Here is a 20,366-nt window from a genome sequence, read left to right on the forward strand (position 1 = left end):
GTAAAGAAGACAGAGCCAGGCTCTTTTGGGTGGTGCCCAGTGACAGGACCAGAGGCAATGGGCACAAACTGAAACAAAGAAGGTTCCCTCTGAACGTCAAGAAACACTTTTTCATTGTGAGGGTGACTGAGCACTGCCACAGGTTGCCCGGGGAGGTTGTAGAGTCTTCATCATTGGAGATACTCAAGAGCCATCTGGACGCGGTTCTGGGCAACAGGCTCTAGGTGGCCCTGCTTGAGCAGAGGAGTTGTACCAGATGACCTCCAGAGGTCCCTTCCAACCGCAACCATTGAATTTTTTCAAAACTTAATCAGTCCTGGAACACTTTCATTATTGCTGCATTAATTAAGGGAGGTTGCAGGGACCTAAGTACTTGTTCAAACAAATATATGTTCATGCAATTACATGCTTTGTGGATTTTGCAACAGAATTTGAACATGGAGATTTGCTGCAAGAATTACAGAGGGTTTTGAAAACTTAAGTCTAAAGAAGGACAATTTCTTTACTGATTATAGCATCCTCAGATTTGGAACACACATTTTTCCCAGGCAGGGCAAGAACAGATATGTAATTAGTTTTCTCAATATCTATGTTCCTTCAGAAATAGCATTCTTCTAGCACTTTCAGTTCCTGACTGAATTAATCTACAAAAGGATTTTCTCTTTTGTGAAAGTAATGATGGGGGGGGGGAGAGGGGGAAGAGGTGCACGCGTGCCAGTGTGTGTATATATATAAAAAAAATGTAAAATGTTTAGAGTGGTTTTCCTTCACTCAGAGGGCAGTACAAGTTACCTTGTTTTCTCTTCAGTTTAGTACTCTGTTTTTTGTTCTAGGCTTCCTTTATACACACAAATAAAGAAGTAATCTCCACTGTCACAATGCTTAAAATGTGACTAGACCTACAGAGAGTGAGAGATTCTTGAAATTAATATAGTTTATAAAATTGAGAAACAAAAGTGTTAGGAATAGGCTTTTTTTAAGAAACATAGAAAGAAATGAGGATTAGATGGATAAGGTGCACAGATGCAATTGCAGATCAAGAAGGACAATGCGCAGAGAGATAAAATACAGTTAAGCTAAATCCATGCACGTCATTATCTGTAACCTCTTGTACTGGTAACTGATACAAAAATCATACACCAAGTTACAAGGGTTAATTCTGTCAGTCTAAAGTGAATATCCTTTATTAATTGGTGTAACCTTATGAAGCGCAGCTACCCACTGCATCACTGTGCCTTTGTTCTCTAATCAGAGTAAAAACATTTCACTGCTGAGAGTATTCAGACTCTTGACTTCTACATTTCACTTTCCTTAGAGTGTAAGGCCTTTGGGCGGTCTGTATGGTATATGTAATCTTAAATGATGCCATAAGGCCTACCATAATGCAAACTATGAATCAGTTAAAATGTTGGCAGTGTGTGGAACGAAATATTGTTTCTTACAAGACTTTTCAGATCAACCAAGGAGTCGCGTGTGGTTGCTTATGACCATACTGGAAGGGATCTATATCCTGCCCCTCTGAACAGTTGATTAGCTCAGGGAAGCTAAGATGGTTGCACAGCTTCCAGTTTGGAGCTGTTTGCAACCAGTAGGCTTAGAACATGGTCAGAGAGCTTGCATCTGCCCACAGTCTTACCATGTAGATGTAATCACAGTGTGCCTCTCACCACACAACGATCAGCCTCAAGTCTGCATTCAAAGGGTATACGTGGAGAGCATTTCTTGTTCTTTTTTTTTTTTTTTTTCCAGGAAAAGCACTGGTGAAATCAGTGTGACATATTCCTATAAAAAATGTTCTCAGAGATGTAATAAACACTTTACATGAGGATTTAATAAAGGAGAAATGTAAGAACTCCCAGGAATAGCTGTATTTCTATTAGTTCTATCTATTTGCAAATTCCAAGTTGTTCAGATCTGTTATACTGTTTGTAATTACTATTTCTGGCAGAATAATCCTTATCAAAGAGTGACCTTTACAGTAGAGAAGATGTTTTCTGTCAAGAACAGTGCCTGTAAATCAAGTGTCGCCAAACTTCTATTGCTGTTTTTACATAGACTTTTTGTTTTTATGAAGCCATCCCAAGAGAATCAAACGTGAACATTGTTGGGTGTTTATGGATATTCATATATTTAGAACAGCAGTACAGAAACATTTCCCTAAATATTTTTGAGCTTCTTGGCATGGAGGGCATTTCCTCTCTTCCCTTAAAAGTAATAATAGTAATCAGAAACATAATAACAATAAAAGTCAAAATACAACAAGAGGCTAACTATTGTAATCTTTTAGTACTAAATGTTATGATGTTGAAAGTTCTGAAATATTAATGTTTTTCAGAAATCAGACAACAATTGTTTAAGCTTAACCAGTGCAAAAATATAGTTCATAACATACAGATAACACAAGTGACTTACAAAGCCAATATTGTTCTTTGTTTTGCAGTGTTGTCCGCACATTTTCGGGTCTGCGAGCCATATACGGACTACAAAGGTCGCTACCACTTTGGTTTTCACTGCCCCCGTCTTTCTGACAATAAATCTTACATCTTTTGCTGTCACCATAACAACACAGTATTTAAATACTGCTGCAATGAGACAGAATTTCAGACTGTTATGCAGATGAACTTAACAGGGAACGCAGATGGATATATGCATAAGTAAGTAAATGAGTTTTAAAGTACTCTTCACCAAACTGTTCCTGGTCTAATAACATAGTCTGAGGTGTACTTAATGATGGAAGCAATTAGAATAATTGCACATACAGAAAAAGATTACTAGAAGGTTTTTGCTGTTACAGAGCTCCTAAAAGAAAGGATATTTTAGCTTTGCTTTCTTTGCTTTGACATGGGCTGTAAACATTGCTAGGAGAGCATGTATGTAAAAGTTGCATATAAATGTAACAAATATAAAGTTACATGTAAAAGTCACAAAAGTCTCTTCCCCGACCCCAATCTGATCCAAACTATGTTTAAATGTATATCAGTAAAAATAAACCCTAAAGCTGTCCATAGGGGAGAGAAGGAGTGAGTTGACATTTTCCGTATCAACCCAAATGCACTGTTTTGAATCTCTGATGTTTTGAATATAAATCTCTTGTAATCACTGACCTTGGGGAACAGAATGTATTTGCTTATACACCAACATTGTGTGGTCTCCTTGCGTGTTACCTGGGATACTTCCATGTACTGCTGGGGCCTATCCCCTAAGATAAATGTCAGTAACTTTTTCTCCAAAGAACCAATAAGTAGCAAGTAGATCTTTTATACTGATTACCTATTTACGATGACAAAATCTTCACTTGTGGTCTGTCTCTTATTTAGTATTTGACATTCTGGCCACACTAATCTGCTGCAATTTCTCTCGGTGCAGAGGGCAACTTTCAGCTGATGTAAAACCCCAAGGTCGAATTCTGATCTATCTGCTTTCCCCTGCCATTTTATTCTGGTATCCAGCCCCTCCAGGGCAAGGAAAGGGTAGATTAAAGACAACTGGAATTCCAGTCTATTGGGTTTTGTTTACAACAGGGATTTTAGTGTTTTCTTCTGTGGTGCAAAAGTCAGTGGGTGTTTTGTCATTCATTCCTATGGAAGCAGGCGCAAGGCTGCTAGGAGACTATGGCACTGGAATACTGATGTCGGCTCTTTTAACTCACTGTCTGCAGCTGTGTCCAGCAGCAGCCCGCGCATGGAGTCAGCTAACTGTCATCTTGCTTAACAACCACTCCTCATACAGCTCTGCCTAGAGAAGTTTGAATCTTGCATAGATGTAGAAGTTGCACACTCTAACTTTACAGGTGTTAAAGTGATAACCACCTACTACAAAGAAGTCTGTCTACTGTGTAGCGTAAAAGAAAGACAAAAATAGACTCCACCCATATAAGATACCTTTAAATCAATGTGGGTCTATACTGTCTTGTTACTGGATGTGCAGCTGTGTCCTTGAAGTGGAATTTCCTTGCCTTGGCCTTGTAGTGCATCTGGGAACATCATGAGAACATATCACACAGAACGCTGGGAAGACACTTCAAGTCTAACAGGCCCATTAAAGACCATCCATTTTCTCCACCCTTTGTGCAGTCTGGACAATCTAGAAACTGGTAGCACCCTCACCTGGGGCTACCCAACTCTGCCAACTTATATGCCTCCAGGCAACCTGGTGGAGTTCATACCACAGTATGCCCCAGTGCCCCCATGCAATGCATACTCTACATATGCTCCGTAGTAAAAGTAGGATGTGCTCCCCCTTTGTTTACTGGGATGACCATGCTACCACAGCAGCAATTGGATGCCTGCCTGAAGAGAGGTCCTCACAGGACTCTGAGTACAGAAGGGCTGTGTGTGTAGTCGCAGACAGAGCCAGAAACTGGTTCATACTCAGAGTGATAAAAAGAGAGTCTCAAGAATGGACTAATGTGGCTATCGCCCCCACGCTTTCCCAGTTCTTTGTCTTGCACACAGCATATTTGCTTTATTTCTTCTCTTACTGTTTTGTAAACCCTGCACCAACACTGCTGAGCAACCAAGTCTGCCTAACAGGCAGCTACATCACAGAGTTTGGGATGTTACTGGCCAGTTGTAGTTCAGCCAAGTAGAAAGCCAATGCTTCAGGCTTTTTCCAATATCTCAGCAGCTACTCCGTATAGTCATGGCCAGAGCTTACCAAGGTAAGGCCCTTCTGTTCTTCCTTTCACCAACAACCTGAAATGGACAGGGAAATCAGTCACTTTCCAAAGCAGACATGCACAGAGGAACAGTCTGATTGCAAAATATGCCCTGGGATGTAGAACATTTCTCTGTCTCCTGCATTCTCTGTTTGCATGCCTGCTCACATCTGTACGTGTACACACACGTGCACACACCCCCACAGAAATAAACATAGGGCTGTTCATATTATAGGGCTGTTGTGGGTGTGAGCAGTTCCTCAATGGGAAAAAGGTAATTTGGTATTCTATGAACTACAGTATTTATTTTAATGAAAATATTTAGAGCATAGTGCAAGTATTATATTAGTTTTCATTTAGCAATCATTTTTTTTTTTAAGTCACCTCATTCAGTTGTGATGGGGAAAGAGCTACTTCTGTAGTCTTTGGTAAGATTCATGGTTGAGAACCACCTGCAGGCTATTTACCATGTATGTCTTCAGTCCAGAATTTCCTGTGGACATTAGCTATGTGCTGATCTTTTGCAAAGGTATGTGAAATCATGCTAAATACAATAAAAAGCTTCTGGAGATGTAGCTTAGAGAAGTGCAAGAATGGAACCGGTATTGCCTTTTTGTAACTTCCTGAAACATCACTTCTGATAAATCAGTCAGGGCCAGGAAAATGAGGAGACGCTAACTTTCTATGTAAAGCTCCACCAATGTAGTGAGACAGAGGGAGAGAGATCTCCCTACCCTGAGCTCACTGAGATTGGTAGAAAACTTCCTGATAATTTTAGTATGCTGTGGAGGGGCAGAAAGAAGTGAAGCCTAGATGTCTACATTAAAAACATTGTAAAAAGCATCTTAATACACTCTGACTTTATTTAACGTATATGATAATTTAAATTTATTTGGATTCTAATACATCCAGGTTCGCTTTACAATAACAAAGTCAGCTCTTTGTTTAGATCTAATTTCACACACCACTGAAAAAAATTCTGATGAAACCTATTGTACTGTGGCTGGGGAGAATGATTTAGGATATGGGAATAGCAATGAACTGAAAAAAAGGATTATAGTTTTCAGGGAAGAGTGATTCAATATTATTATTTGGTTTATTTCAATATTATTATTTGGTTTATTTTTCCCCTTAGCCATTTTTGTGATTGTCAAAACAAAATTTCTTGTTTTATAATACACTTGAGGGAAAAAATTAATGAAGTGACTTGTAACTGCTTTGTCATGGCACAGCTGAAGAAACACATTTGTCTTCTATAGTCACACAATATAACTATAGCCAGGTTTATTTACATTTTTCCATTACTATAACAAAAGATTTATATGTTTTTATAGATGCAGAATACTGGGCTATTATATCTTTGCGATCCCGCAGGTTAATCAGTCTATAATATTTTTGAATGTGAACAATTCATTTTGTATTAAATATAGAAATACCAATGATGTCTAACAGACAAGAAAAATTCTGCCATCCTAAGTATTTTTCCATAAAACTTGGTCTAATAAGTGGTTTAACTATTCTTAAAAATAGTATTCACTTGAATACAGTATTCATACTCTCCCAGATTTTCTATTACACATGTTTTGGTGGATTATCAGCAGTCCTACTATGCTAGGAGTCCTTAATCTGATACTGGAACAGTGTTATGGCAGTCTGTAATGCATCCGTGTCTTTCCTTATCTCTTATTCCAGTTTTTCAGGGTTGAATGGCTTTTGCACACCACACTACAACATTGCACCGAAAGCAATGTAAGGATAGAATAGCACTATCTTTCTCCATGTACACCATGTCCCCTGCAGAGCTGGCATTTGCTTAAATATCTCCCAGAAAGTCATCTTTACAAGAAAGAAGGAAAAAAAAAAAAAAAATCAATTCCACTACCAGCTGTTGCAAAAAGGTGTAATATAGCTGGGAAGACCTCTTAGGTACTGCAGAAACAGATTCTACAGGAAAACACAGGATTGGGCAAAGGCTTGAGATAATATTAAAAACAAAATAGGAAACAAACCCACCACGTTTAAAGTGTACATGCAAAAACTGCACAGATTTCCTCAGTGTTAGAAGTACCAAGGCATTTGCTAGGATGTAAGCTTGCTTTTCCTTGGGGCAACACTTAAAAAGTGTTACTACTGCAAGTTACAGCCCTGTTTAAGGATAATAGGGAAAGGAACAGTTTCCATGGCCATCTGTCCACATTTAAACTCTGCAGCTGTAGAATTCTGCTCACAATTGTTTTGATTTGTTGGTTTTTCAAGCCTGAATTCTCAAATGAATTATTTTCTGTTCATATGCTGCACATAAAAACCAACAAACTCTTCTAAAAAATATAGCCTGGTCCTAACCTGCTTGTCATCTGTCTCAAGAAGTTAATGAATTAGGTGGAAGGAATCACATGGGTAAGAATAATAATAAAAGAACCTGTCTTTTCATTTGTGTACAGGGATGTTAGAGAAATCTAAGCAGGATTCTGTAGATGGAATAGGAGGAAATGGATGGTAAAAGTATTTATTGTTCTCAGAGAGCCCAATTCAAGGCTCCCTGAAGTCAGAGCAAATCTTTCCATTTACACAAGTGGGCTCTGTATCAAGGCTATACCATATATACATCGTATTTCTATAAAAGACAAAGTACCTTAAAATAATGAGCTACTAAGCTTTTCTGATAGGTCCATGAATTACCCTGTTTCACAGAGAAGCTAAAAGGAAATTGTCTTGTAACTTTTACTCTAGATTTAGCTTTTGTATTTGTGTGCCAGCAGCAGCAGAGGACTGGGCAGTATAGCTTTAGAAATCCTTTTCAGTGTTATATTGCTAAACCTTGTGTTGAACCTAAACAGAAACCTCCAAAGTGACTGATTGGGAGGGGCAGGAGCACTAGCAGGGCAGGGCAAGCTTTCCAGCTGGGGAAGGGGAGAGGAGATACCACCACACCAAGACAACTTATTATACTTGATTGTCCCTGTGAAGGAACAAACCCCTATAATTTGAATCTCAGTAAATTTGGAATCTGTTCACACTTTATTTTTAATTGAAATGAAATTTCTGCACAAAAGTACAGGAAAATCAGATTGCAAGATGACATTTTTACAATTAAATTGTTCAGTTCAATGAAATGAGAGCAAGTCCTAGGAGTTTTTTGATTCCCAGATCTTTTCTGTGTCTCTGGCCTTACTGTTATTCAGTGTAAGTATGATTGTTTATTTTCTAATTAAGACATCTTCTTAATTTGTAGGGAAGTTTTAATTTTTACTATAATTAGTAGCCATCTTAGTAGTTTGAGAAACAGAAAACATCAAAGTATGGAATTTCCTTCTGTGTTCAAAACATGCTACTTATTAATTTTGCTTGTGATTTTTCACAAGGCCCTTTTGATAGTGCTGTTGTCCCACTGTCTGTTAATTAAAATAAAGCAGTCTTTCATTTTTGTACTTGTGAGAAACAGATGTTATTTAGAAGGAGCAGATGGGTAACTCATACGGTGTGATTAATAAATTGTTGCTTTAAATTGGAATACTCAAAATAGCTCTAATTTTCACTAACCAAAATTTTGATGGGTGAAACTAAATACCTAAAATACAAATTCTTTTGACTTAACTATAAGAAATGTTCCTGCCCCTCACACTGTTGCCAAAACAAAGACCACATGTTTTTTAATATTTCCATTCTTATGATGGATCAAACACAGTTCACCTATTTGTAAAATGGATCCTATTGGCATTAGTGATGAAGGAGAACAGGATTTGTTACAGTGGATTTCTTCCTGACTTCTCCAGCCTTCACTTCCCTTTTATTTATATCAGCAGAAAATAGAAGAGTTTACCCCAATAGGAATAAATCCACTGAAAGTCAAGAGTAGCACTGCTGAGAAGCCTGGATTAACCAGATCCCGTGATACTTGCAAGAGCCTGGACTGCAAAGATTTTAATGCATTACAAAGGTCTACCCACTGTTGTGTGAAGTTAGAATCATAGAATCATTAAGGTTGGAAGAGACCTCCAAGATCATCGAGTCCAACTGTCAACCCAACACCACCATGCCTACTAAACCATGTCCCTAAGCACCTCATCTACCCGTCTTTTAAATACCTCCAGGGATGGTGACTCAACCACTTCCCTGGGCAGCCGGTTCCAATGTTTAACTACTCTTTCAGTAAAGAAATTTTTCCTCGCGTCCAGTCTAAACCTCCCCTGGCGCAACTTGAGGCCATTTCCTCTCGTCCTTTCGCCAGTTACTTGGGAGAAGAGACCAACACCCACCTCGCTACAACCTCCTTTCAGGTAGTTGTAGAGAGCAATGAGGTCTCCCCTCAGCCTCCTTTTCTGCAGGCTAAACAACCCCAGTTCCCTCAGCCGCTCCTCATCAGACTTGTTCTCCAGACCCCTCACCAGCCTCGTTGCCCTTCTCTGGACATGCCTAACACAAGTTAGGCATGCATGTGTAAATCTTTAGTAGAGGCAAAGACTCTTGAGTTAAGGGTTTTCAGAAGCACTATATTTTGTCTGCTTCCAATCCTCCTGGAAGTTTACTGAAAATTTTTTTAAATCCTAGGCTTGCATAATCCTAAAGTTACACAGGAAGGGACCCATTAACAGCTCTGACCTTCCTCTTGTTACTTACAGTTATTTGCTATGAAACCTCATTTAATCTAAGCACGTTATATCTGTGTAGTGGAAAAGTCATTCCCTGGAGAGGAGAATCAGTCTCCTTAAGTGCTGATGGGCAGCAACACAGAAATTAAAATTCTGATTTCTTATCTGATTTCTTGTTTCAAACCCTGATTTTTTAAAATATAAAATGAAAGAGTCGTACAAAAGTTTAAATGGAAATGAAGTTCAAAGCAGAGACTTGAAATGCTTTAGATCCGAAAAGGCTTGGGACATGTTTTTAAAATATCAAAATATCTTTCTGGCTTGCATCTATAATATGTCTTCTCAGACTTTTTTCTTCTCACAGCACTTCCGTTTTGGTCAATTTTCTGATAAAATACAGTTCCCTCAAAGTTTCTCTGAATGTCTGTGAAAGAGCATGGTTGAGTGTGTGTTCAATTTTATTCGTATCAGTTCAGGTTCATGTAGATGTGGGTTGCCCACCTATTACATCGATATAATTTTTCTCCAAGACTGTCTTCCTAGTGACATTTTTTACTAGTATCCCTTCTGCCTGCTCTTGTTTTTACAGTCTCTGGTACACATACTTCCACATTAGCTCATAGGTCTAGATAAGCCTTCTGTGCTGTATACCTAACAATCTCATTCTTACCCATTTCTTTTCTTCTCTGTTCTCTTTTTCTCCCCACTCACACAGTTTCCAATCCTAACTGCATTTACACCTGACAGTCATTTTTCTTTTAATAATATTGCATCTCAGCAGAGCTTTAGCACTTCTTCCCCGTTTCGATCTCCAAATTCTTGACCCTTTATACCTTTTCCTCCTTCCCCCCCCCTTTCTTTTAATATCTTTAGTCACCTGTCATAGCTTTACAGCTCCGTGCACCATGTCAGCAGCTGATAATTTTCATGGCCTTTACCTATATATACACATTATAACTACACCAACATATACATATAAATGTAGGACATATTTTCATTCCTGTGGAATGCATTGTATAATATGATCTTGTCAATGTTCTTCCTTCCTAAATTTATTACCAGCAAACTAGGGGATCTTTAGCAGTTGCTCTTGAAAGCCTATACTTCTACTAGTATCTTCTGTATACAGCAATAATTAGTTATTAAATTCAGAGCAAATCCAAACACATTAAATATCTTTTAAGACAAGTGGTTTATAATGCATGTCAGCAGTGAATGTTTTCAATAGTATAGACACTCCTCGGTCTCTATTACAGCATATTTTCATATGGTTAACCCTCACTCTCATAAATGCCCTGTCACTTTCAGTAGGGTGACTCTCTGGGAGTGAGAATTTGCAGAATAAGACATATGAGCCATCAACCATGTACATATCAGTGGACTCACTTAAAGCATTGAAGTGAATTGTACACCAAATTTACGTGCTGATATAAATACACAGATGAGAAGGAGAAATAAAAATGTTTGTAAGACATGGAGCCTTAGTTTTTAAAAACGTCCCATGTCATGCATATAGCAGTATTTAAATTGAAATACTAAATAACTTTTATGGACACATGCTTTAGAACAAAATTTTTGTTTCATCCATCTATATATTATATTTATATAAGTAATGAAACAAACAACCTTGATAAACTAGCATGATGACCATTACTGATACATGAGATAACTTTTTTGTTTTCCCTTTTTTTCTTTCACAGCAACTACAGTGCACTGTTAGGAGTGTGGATCTACGGCTTTTTTGTGGTGATCTTGCTGGTACTGGACCTTTTATATTACTCTTCAATGAACTATGATATTTGCAAATTTTACCTGGCACGGTGGGGAATCCAGGGAAAGTGGATGACACAGGGACAGAGCCGATGGATTAACCCTGCTCAGGATCCAAGCCAAGTACAGACACAGCCTCAGCCAGAGACAGAGCCTCAAACCCAGCCACAGCCTCAAACATCACAGACAGTACATACTTTAAAAGGAGATGCTTTAAGCCCACCCCTGGTGTCTTTTCAGAGTACATCTGCCTGGTAAGTAAGTTAAGCCATATTATGATACATTTTTTGACTCTGTTGTTTTGTAGTGTGAACAATCACCTGTATTTGGAAGTGCCTGTAAATTCAGGCTGAACGGCACCATTTCTAGCGCATAATTATTTAAATCATGAACTGTCTTACAGAATTATTGCTTAGGAGTGATTTCTTACTCTGGAATATATTAAGTCATCTTTTAATATTGTTCTCAGAGAAATAGATGCTGCCATTTTTCAGTGCTAAATAATTTTAGTACTCCGTGGTACAAATAAACTACAAATCTTTGTTCTACATCGACCATTATAAAATTAATTTTAATCTGGTTCAAAGACTAATTGCTGTGTGTATCTATGTATCTGTTGGTCTGGTTTTAAAAGATTGTATAAATAGCAACACTGAAATAGCTTCAATGTGAGATGTCACAAATCCACACTATTTGTGGCATGAGACACAGAAACAACATAAAAAACAGGTTAGTTTTTTAATATGCATAGCCAAAAAAGCATAGCTTGATCTCATTTGACAGAGTGACACAAGTAGGCTACTGTAAAGTTAAATGCTACAAAAACAAAACAAAACTCCCTGAAAACCCCAGACCAAATGGGAGACAGATACTTCAGGAGCAGGCAGAACATGCAATATAAATAGAAGAAACTGAATGCCGATAGCCAGAATGATTCTGGACAATGAAAACAGAAACAAAGGAAGAGAGCTGAATAAAACGGTGCTCTGAATAAGGTGTCAAGAAAGGCGGGGACTTTTTTCTTGGCAAGAGAGCATAAAGATTTGGAAGGGGGCAGAGAGGGTACAGAGTCACCAGTGTATTTTAGAAGTGTTCCAGAAGGCCGAATGCTGAGTTTTGGCAAATAAAGTGATCTAAGAATGAGTAGGGTAAAAAAGATGACAGCAGTTCCTGAAGCTGTAGAGCATGTAAAGCCACAATGTTGAGCTTGGTCTGAAACCTTTGGGTAGCATTGTGTTGTAGGTGGGATGATGATAGCAGTAGTCCTTTTATTTCATAATTTGCCCTTTAATTTTAAGTGTAAATCTGGAGCAAATAGGGTTGAAGATTTTTCTTAATAGAAAAGGTAGTGATAGTTTGACCCAAGGACAAGGATCAGTGAAAGAGGAGGTCATCTGGCATAGAGGTCGATACTGGATGTATCCAGTGCGGATCAGACTTAAGGACCATTCTAGCAGGCCTTGTCCAAACAGAAGAGTCTAACAGTGCTACTTAAGATAGAGACTTGCTTGTGCTTAGTTGTGAGCACTCTTCTTTTCACTTCTCCTTCCTCTTCTCTCCTTTTTTCTTCTTCTAATTCCTTCAGCTTTTTTGCACGTTGATTTCCCAGTCTTCAGTCAGAATTGCCATACAGGTTAAGACCAACATTTGGAGTACAGTAATTGTATTCTAGCTTAATATGTGTGTGTGTGTGTATATAAAAATGTAATGACTGCATGAATATGTGTATATATATATTAAAAATATTAGCCTGGTTATATCACTTGGTAATTCCACCATACCATTACAAATTAAAGGAAAGTATTCAATAATTCTTGAAAGATTCTTGGTCACTTTCCATCACTGACTTTTGTTGTTCTGTTTCTTTGGGTTTTTTGAAGCATTAAGAGGGGAATGTATGTTAGGATCAGGTGAGCATATCCCATATGCTCCTTCTCCTGTGTTTGCAGGAGATGAGCACTGATAAGTCACTCCAGTAACCTTCACCCCTTCCCCAGTGAACCGTCTGTCTGTGCTCCCCTCAGTTCCCACAAAATTGTTTCTTTTTTTTTCTAATCCTTTCATTGATGGAAGAAGTAAGTAGATGTTTCCTTAGCAAAACCAGCATATTTATCCCTTGTATTTCAGCATGTAAAACACTGCAAGAGATGCTATATTTTCAAACTTATAACCTGCAACTTTTGAAACTCACAGGCCCTTAACTAAGTGCATAGATGACTCAGACTGCGTTGGATACATAAAAAATACCAAGAAAAAGGTAGTAGGCACTGGTGATCACAGGCAAGGTGTTTAGCATGTGAAAGAGGTTTTTGAGTAAACAGCTCCCTCAGAAAATGACAGACTTGTGTACTACAGCAATTGCTAAGACAGTGGGGAGTAAGAGGAGGTTGCCTGGCTATTTATTTCTCTGTTAGATAATCTGCAGGTTATATGCATGAAAATACGGTAATTTTGCCATCTAGAAATTAAGCTTAGTTTTGGAGTCCGGTTCTGCTGCAGTCTGTATTTGGTGAATGACCTCAGTACTGTCTTCTCAAAATGTAATCATACTATCAGTGAAGAAGTGCAATGGAGTTACTGGATTTATAATTTCCATTACTGATTTTAAAGTTGCCTAATCTATTAATAACTTTTTGTACTTTATACCAGAATTTCATTATTCTAGATGATGACACCAACCTCTTAGATGCTTTGGTAACAGCAGGTTTCCAGTCTATAAAATCAACTTTTCAGTTTGTGTTGGCATTTTTAACGTGTCCTAAACTTATCCTGGCTTTTCCCTCCATAGAGAAAATAAGTATTTTTCTTTAGCACCTCACAAACACACTTATTTTATATATATATAGGTGGTATCATACCATAAAAACAGTTCGTGTTTACAGATGAGCTTTTTGAAAATACAAAATAGATTTTTTTTAATCCTGTGAGATATGCATATATCCCAGGGCATAAAAACTTAAATACTGTTAAAAACATTTTCCAAAACAGTTTGCAAGTTTTCATGTTGACAGATGTCGTTGAAGTTGTTACCTTCCTGCACTACATTTATCCTAATACAGTTAAAAAACATGCCCATTCTAGAAGACATTAGGTGATGATAATAGGAAAGTGATTTTTGCAGATCAAGAATCTCAGCAACACCGAAGACTTAGGTATCCTTATTGCAGAGAACTGATGCTTTAAGAAACTATCCCAAGAAAGACAGCAGGATTAACCTATAGTTTGTAAAGCAGTTTGGGATCTTCCTGGATTAAAAAAAATATGTAAGTGCCTTTTATTTTATCATTTCTTTTCTTGTCCTAGTTTAAATGCTATGAATTGGCAATGAAACCAATGACTGAAACAGATATGTCAGAGAGAAAAATCAAGCAAGTCATAGTATGTAGTGGGTAGAACCATCCTCAAGATGTTTAAACATTTTGTCGTAGCACATCACTTTATTATTTACTTGAGACAAAGAGGACCATGTATAGCCATAATATTATTATCACTAAAGAAGTCTGGAATCCATTATGCATGCTGCTGGCTGCTCTGCGGAGAGCTTGCAGTGTTGTGCAGGGACAGAAAGGAAAATCATTAATCTCAGAAACATTGGGCCTGATTTAGAATAACGTTGCTTCATCGTGTAGCGTATGGATTTTGCGGCCCAACTAATGTTGATTTCTTCTTTAGTATGGAAACCATCTGAAGGCTGTCCAAAGGCCTGTGTGGTCTGAAGGTCCTGGTGGATGTACCTTCCGCAACCCAAACACCGTCACAGGCTGCAAGTGAATGAGCTTAAACGGTTGTGGCTTGCCTCACAGTGGTTCCTCCAGCTCGTGGCTGAGGTACATGAGCTGGGCCCTCCCACGCTCACTGGTCCATGTAAGAATCTGCAGTCTGGTTAGCCTGAGCGAACTTTTAACAGGAGGAGATCAAACAGCAACAAGCAGCAGGCAAATTGTTACTACTGCTCAACAAAGAACAAGCCAGGGAGGTGATAAAATGAAATATTATAAGTTGAGGAATCAAAATCCTGACTACTGAAAAAACTCGTTCTCACAACCATGGGAATATTGTTAATTAATAATGACTAAAAAAGGTCAGAGTAGCAAGGAAAATCACATAAGAGGAAGTGTGGGCCAGGGCAGCCTGGCAGAGTTTCTCCAGATTCTCCGTTGCTGTGCTGTGTTCCAGATGTGAGAGGGGAACAGATGAATGTGATCTCTCCGCCTTGCTCTGGTGATGTTAAACTCCTCCCCACCTCCATCAAGGATGCAAATCACAGGGAATACTGTCTTGAAGTCTAACTTTTGCCTCTCTGTTCCCTGCCTTTCTGCGCAACAGCACGCAGAGGCAATGTCTGCTCTGTATGTGATCATATACGTTACGCTACATGACTCAGTTTTGGAAACCTGCTGGTTATCCAGAATCAGGAAAAGTATCAGCCCAGCAGGGTAAGCCCGTGCTTATTTCCTTTATGCAGTTGGAATGGGTTAGACAAAGGCAAGTCTGTTTTACTTCCCCTTATTAGATGTTGCAGTCTGCTTTTGCTGTGAATTCCTCTGAGTCACATTGTCTTTCAGAATAGTTTTTAGCCTGCTGCTATTCACCTGCTACTTGACACCTCTTCAAATGGCTACCAAAGCACTTATAAACAAAGAGAGAAAAAAGCCTATAGAAATATTGGCAGAGTTTAGAAGCCAGCAGGTAACTGGGCAAGTCCACAGCAACTGTGCAAAAAACACAGGGAATAAATAATACTTTGCTGGTGGCTAAAAAGGCTACGTGAAAGAATTCCCTTTCCTACCAAATTTTGAAAGAGGATGCAGACTATCAGTGGAGCAAAATATCCACGATCAGCAGGTCCTCTGCTTCAATAATTTCTAAAACCTGCACATGCAGTCTTGCCTGCATCACTTAGCCTGGGACATTGGCCTGGGTCAGCTGTGCAGTGTGAACATGGCCATAGTCCACCAAAAACATTAGGCGCTGGGGTGGTGGGAGGGTTTTGTGCAGAGGCTGCTCTTGATACAAGACATTTACAGTAACAAAGTGAACAAAATCTGCCTCCTTCCATTTTAAGTAAAGTGTTTTGAAAATAAGAAAGATCTCAAATTTACATTTGCAAAATTGCTACATTAAACAGGAGTATGATTATATTATTTTAAAGATGCAAAATTTTGCATCATAAGGCAAAGCATAGGTTTTATTTACAGCCCCTACCTAGATTTTTATATTATACTCAGACTAAATATGGCAAACCAGAGCACCAATAGTTTTTTTTTAAAAAGATGGAAAGAAATAAAATTGAATACTCACATAGTGCTTTTATGAAAGAACTGTCTGGGAATTAACATCATCTGGAGAACCTGTCTGGTTACAGATGTTAGGTGCGTTGAGCCACATCTACCATTATATGTGTGCCTCCATTCCCTTCAAAATATATTGGGTTAGAATAACAGATATCGTTGAATATATTTTCTTCTAAATATTCTTGTCTGTTTGCTAGGAACGGCATAACTGTAAAAATAGAAATTGCTTAAAAACAAAAGCACAGCTAAGGAAATCACTTTCTGCTCCTAGAAGAGCCAGATGCTGAAACTCGTTTTGCACTGCATATCCCTTCTCCTGCCTGGTCTCCTATCTGATGTCAGGGCAGGAGACCAACAGCAAAAACAGGCAGCGGGCTTGGAACCGAACACCTCAAAATCTGCAATGAGTCTTGTTTACTTGCCTCAGTGCTATAATCGTGCAAAAAAATGGGAAGATTTAGTTTTGATTTTTATCATTTGCATTTAAATAATTCAAAATATGTTACCGAGTGCTTTTTTCTTCCTTGTATTTAGAAATTCACTATTAGCGTGTGAAGTTAAGCCAATATGCAAGGTTTCCATCCACCTCAATCTGAATATAGGCAATCTTTGTGTATATTGATAGACACTGCCTCTTTTGTTGATACATATGTAATACATATTGTTCATTTCATGCCTTATTCCCCTTTTCTGTTTGCTCTGTAAATTATAGACCCCATATTGCAACATTTATTTCTCTGCGTTCTTGTTAACTGCAGATTCATTGATTACGAGCTGACTGATATTCCCTATTTTAACTGTTTCTCAGCCTTTCCATCAAATTGGGACTGTCACATTCATCAGCTTCAGGAAAGTCTTTCTTGTAAATGGACTGTACAGTTGAAGTGATTTAACAACTTAAATGTGGTAATGAATTGTCAGAAAATAGCAATTAGAACAAAAGTGAGTAGTTAAAAGGTTATCTGAAGACTATTGCTAAATGAACTCTGCACCCTGAGAAATGAAAGCTAGTAAAAATATGGAAAGCAGTTCTGAACTTCTTCCATATTTAAATTTTCTCATATATTTTGAGTAGAATTTTTCGCAGTGAGATTGTTGCCGCAACTACATTATAACAAATCCGGAATAACACTACTGAAGTAGCAGATAGCAGCGTAAAATTCATGTGAAATCAGAAGACTCCAGTTAAGCCCACAATTGCACTGCATAATGTCACAACACTGCAGCATCACACACAGGAATGAGGGTGACATCCCAAGTTTTATCAACCAATTCCATCTTCTCTGTCACAATAGAAACCACTTAATTTTAAAAGACTCTGTAGTTATTTTAGTAGTTACAAACTCCTACCCCTTACATCCTCTTAGGTGCCAGACGCTCAATAGAAATTGTAATAGCACACACACATTTTACACATTTTATATATGCACTGAAAAATAAAATAGCAAGGTTATTCTAAAACTCCTCACCTAGAATCTGAAGTATCACAGAGAAACTTCAAAACAGCCCCAGCCACTTTGCAAGTACAGCTGAGCGCAACAGCTGAGCTTCATACATCATGAATACATGAATACATACCTCATACATACATCCATGCAGTTTGGCCATTTCTCTCAATAGCACATCAAAGGTGTCCAGGCTGGCTGATTTCACTTTCACGTTTGCATTTAAAAAGCTAAGTCAGACGCTCACAGTCACTCCTGATTTAGATCTGTAAATACAAATGTAACTGAAAATCAGCCTAGTTGTTTCTGACATGCTTTTAAGAGTAGCTGGATCTAGAGTAGCGAAGGCAAAGGTATGAAGCAGTGAGTAGCTCCCATACCTTGTATTGAATTATGCACTTAGCTGTATTAAGCTTTAACTGGCAGGGACCAAAGCTTTTATTACATTGATAAAATTCAACTGATTGCTTTTAGTTTTCTGGAGACTAAATGAGGCAGATGGACAAGCAAACGACAGGGAGAATAAACACCAAAGATACTGCAAGTGGTAGAAGAAAGAAAAGGGGAGGTCTTAAGGAGCTGGAGTTAATGATCTAAACAGGCAAGCCTTCCCATGTTTATGCAAAGTTGCAACAGGATTTCTAAGTAGGAGATCTAGTGTAACTCAGAGTTCTGAACTGAAAGAAAGCACTTTTCAAAAAAAAGGGGGGGGGGAGAAAGAAAATCATGGACAGAACACTGTCCATCTTAAGAAGGCTATGACCCAGAGAACTTCTAGAAACACCTGCAGAACAACTATCTATGTACACTTGGTGCTTTTAACAGAAGTGAGAATGAAGAAGAAGAAAAAAACCTAAAAGTCTCTGAAGTAAAATCCCATTGCTTTCAGTGTCTTGGAAAATCGACTCCCAACATATATTTTGGATGTCCCTAAAGCAAGGAGGAACAAGCAGGTAGTAGAGCTGAAGATCGTGTACAGACCAATTTATTATTCTCAGAGTTATTATTAAACAGAAAGCCATATGTAATAAATAATCCTTTTATGGGGTTGCAGAAGATCTTTTGCAGTATGCTAAAATTTCTACATGAAATAATGGCATACTATGGAATACCAGACAGTAATGAAATCATCAAAAGCTTATGTGATAATGCTGAATGCATGACCATAAATGGTAACGTCAGACAATTATTTGCAGTGAGAGCGGAGGTCAAGGATCTACCACACTATTACTTTTATTGTCATTCTTCCCTGATTAGCAAGCAATTAGGCGTTTCATCAGAAAAGTGATACAACATGTTTGTATGACCTTGGTTTTATAATGATGTTTCACTGCACAGTTCAAGAAAAGGCCAGCAGTTAGACACAGTCAGTTTGTTCATCATTAGGAAGAGATCAGATATATGGCTGCTTAAGTCTCAAAAGGAAAATAGATCAAAGCGTTGAAATTTGAGAAATGTTGGAGTCATTTTACTGTTCATTAAGTCATGAGAGAACACTGATGTCAATCAGCAAACAATTTTCAAGAACTTAAAAGGTTTTGGAGAAGTTACATGATCAACGCTTTCATAAATACATATACACAGATATCTACAACCGTAATTGTGAAGAACATCTATTCACTGCAGAAAAAACATGCCTCTGAAAAAACTTTGAAATCCGCTATAAAAAGTTTCTTGGAATTCGGAAATGCTAAAGAGATAAAATGAGTTTAAGACATTAAATGGCAGGAATATGACAAATGTCAATGGAACACAATTACAAATGCTGCTAACGTTAGTCCCATGTCAGGTGATAACGTGATCCCAAAACAGAACAAGTGAGACACATCACTTTAAACATCAGAGAAATGAGTTTAATCAGCGCAGCACTATGAAGCCTCCACAGAGCAGCATCAAAGGAATAAATGGTGGAAATTGGAGACCCATCATAACATACAGGAGGGTAAAAATAACTGTAAAAAGTGGTTATGTGTGAAAGAAATAAGCTACCTCACTTTACTTCCCAATAGGGTAATCTCTTTCCTGGTGTTTGTATGTACCGGTAACCTTAGGCTCGAAACAATCTCAAATTGGAATGATTGTGGAGACATAACCATTTACAGTAAGTGTTAAAAGCAGCGATGGAAAGGTGTTTGCACAGCAGTTCATGCGATCACGTGGCAGAACAATGACTGCTGGGCTCAAATCTAAATTGTGGTCCAGCCACAATTTTTCTTTCTGAAGGACTGGTGCTCTAGTACATAGTTGGGGTAGTTTATGCACAAAGGAGCCTTCGTAGTTACGGGAATTGTGTGTATTAACTAGCTAATCATATCTCTGAGCTGAATTCTGTATTACAGCAATTCCTTGCAGTCATTAACGTGATGCTGCTCTGAGAGCTGACACACGCTACAGGCTGCCTTCTTTCTGTTGAAAATCATTACTAGCATGTGGAAAAGTAATTGCAGCAAGCTTCATCAAAAATTACAGTAAATTAATTAAACAGCCATTAACTATATTCTATGTTGATTAGTGATACAGTTTTTAATCAGTCACACAGATGAGGGAGGCAAGTTATTTTCTATTGCATTCCCAACTTCTCATCTCTGAAAAGTGGTGAGTCACAGAGAGC

The 20,366-nt window shown here is 38.2% G+C and overlaps 1 protein-coding gene across 1 annotated transcript in view; it reads left to right on the forward strand.

Annotated features, from left to right (window-relative positions):
* KIAA1644 (KIAA1644 ortholog) overlaps positions 1-14,787 on the forward strand; it is a 107,089-nt gene extending 92,302 nt beyond the window's left edge. The window contains exons 2-7 of the mRNA XM_009332994.1: positions 2,336-2,654; positions 10,947-11,270; positions 13,210-13,273; positions 13,666-13,710; positions 14,320-14,394; positions 14,689-14,787. Of these exons, the coding sequence (XP_009331269.1) occupies positions 2,336-2,654; positions 10,947-11,270; positions 13,210-13,273; positions 13,666-13,710; positions 14,320-14,394; positions 14,689-14,787 (926 nt within the window). The remainder of the gene's footprint in view (positions 1-2,335; positions 2,655-10,946; positions 11,271-13,209; positions 13,274-13,665; positions 13,711-14,319; positions 14,395-14,688) is intronic.
* The last annotated feature ends 5,579 nt before the right edge of the window (positions 14,788-20,366 follow it).

The sequence above is a fragment of the Pygoscelis adeliae genome, unplaced genomic scaffold (assembly GCF_000699105.1).
Source record: "Pygoscelis adeliae isolate BGI_AS28 unplaced genomic scaffold, ASM69910v1 Scaffold38, whole genome shotgun sequence".
NCBI lineage: Eukaryota > Metazoa > Chordata > Aves > Sphenisciformes > Spheniscidae > Pygoscelis > Pygoscelis adeliae.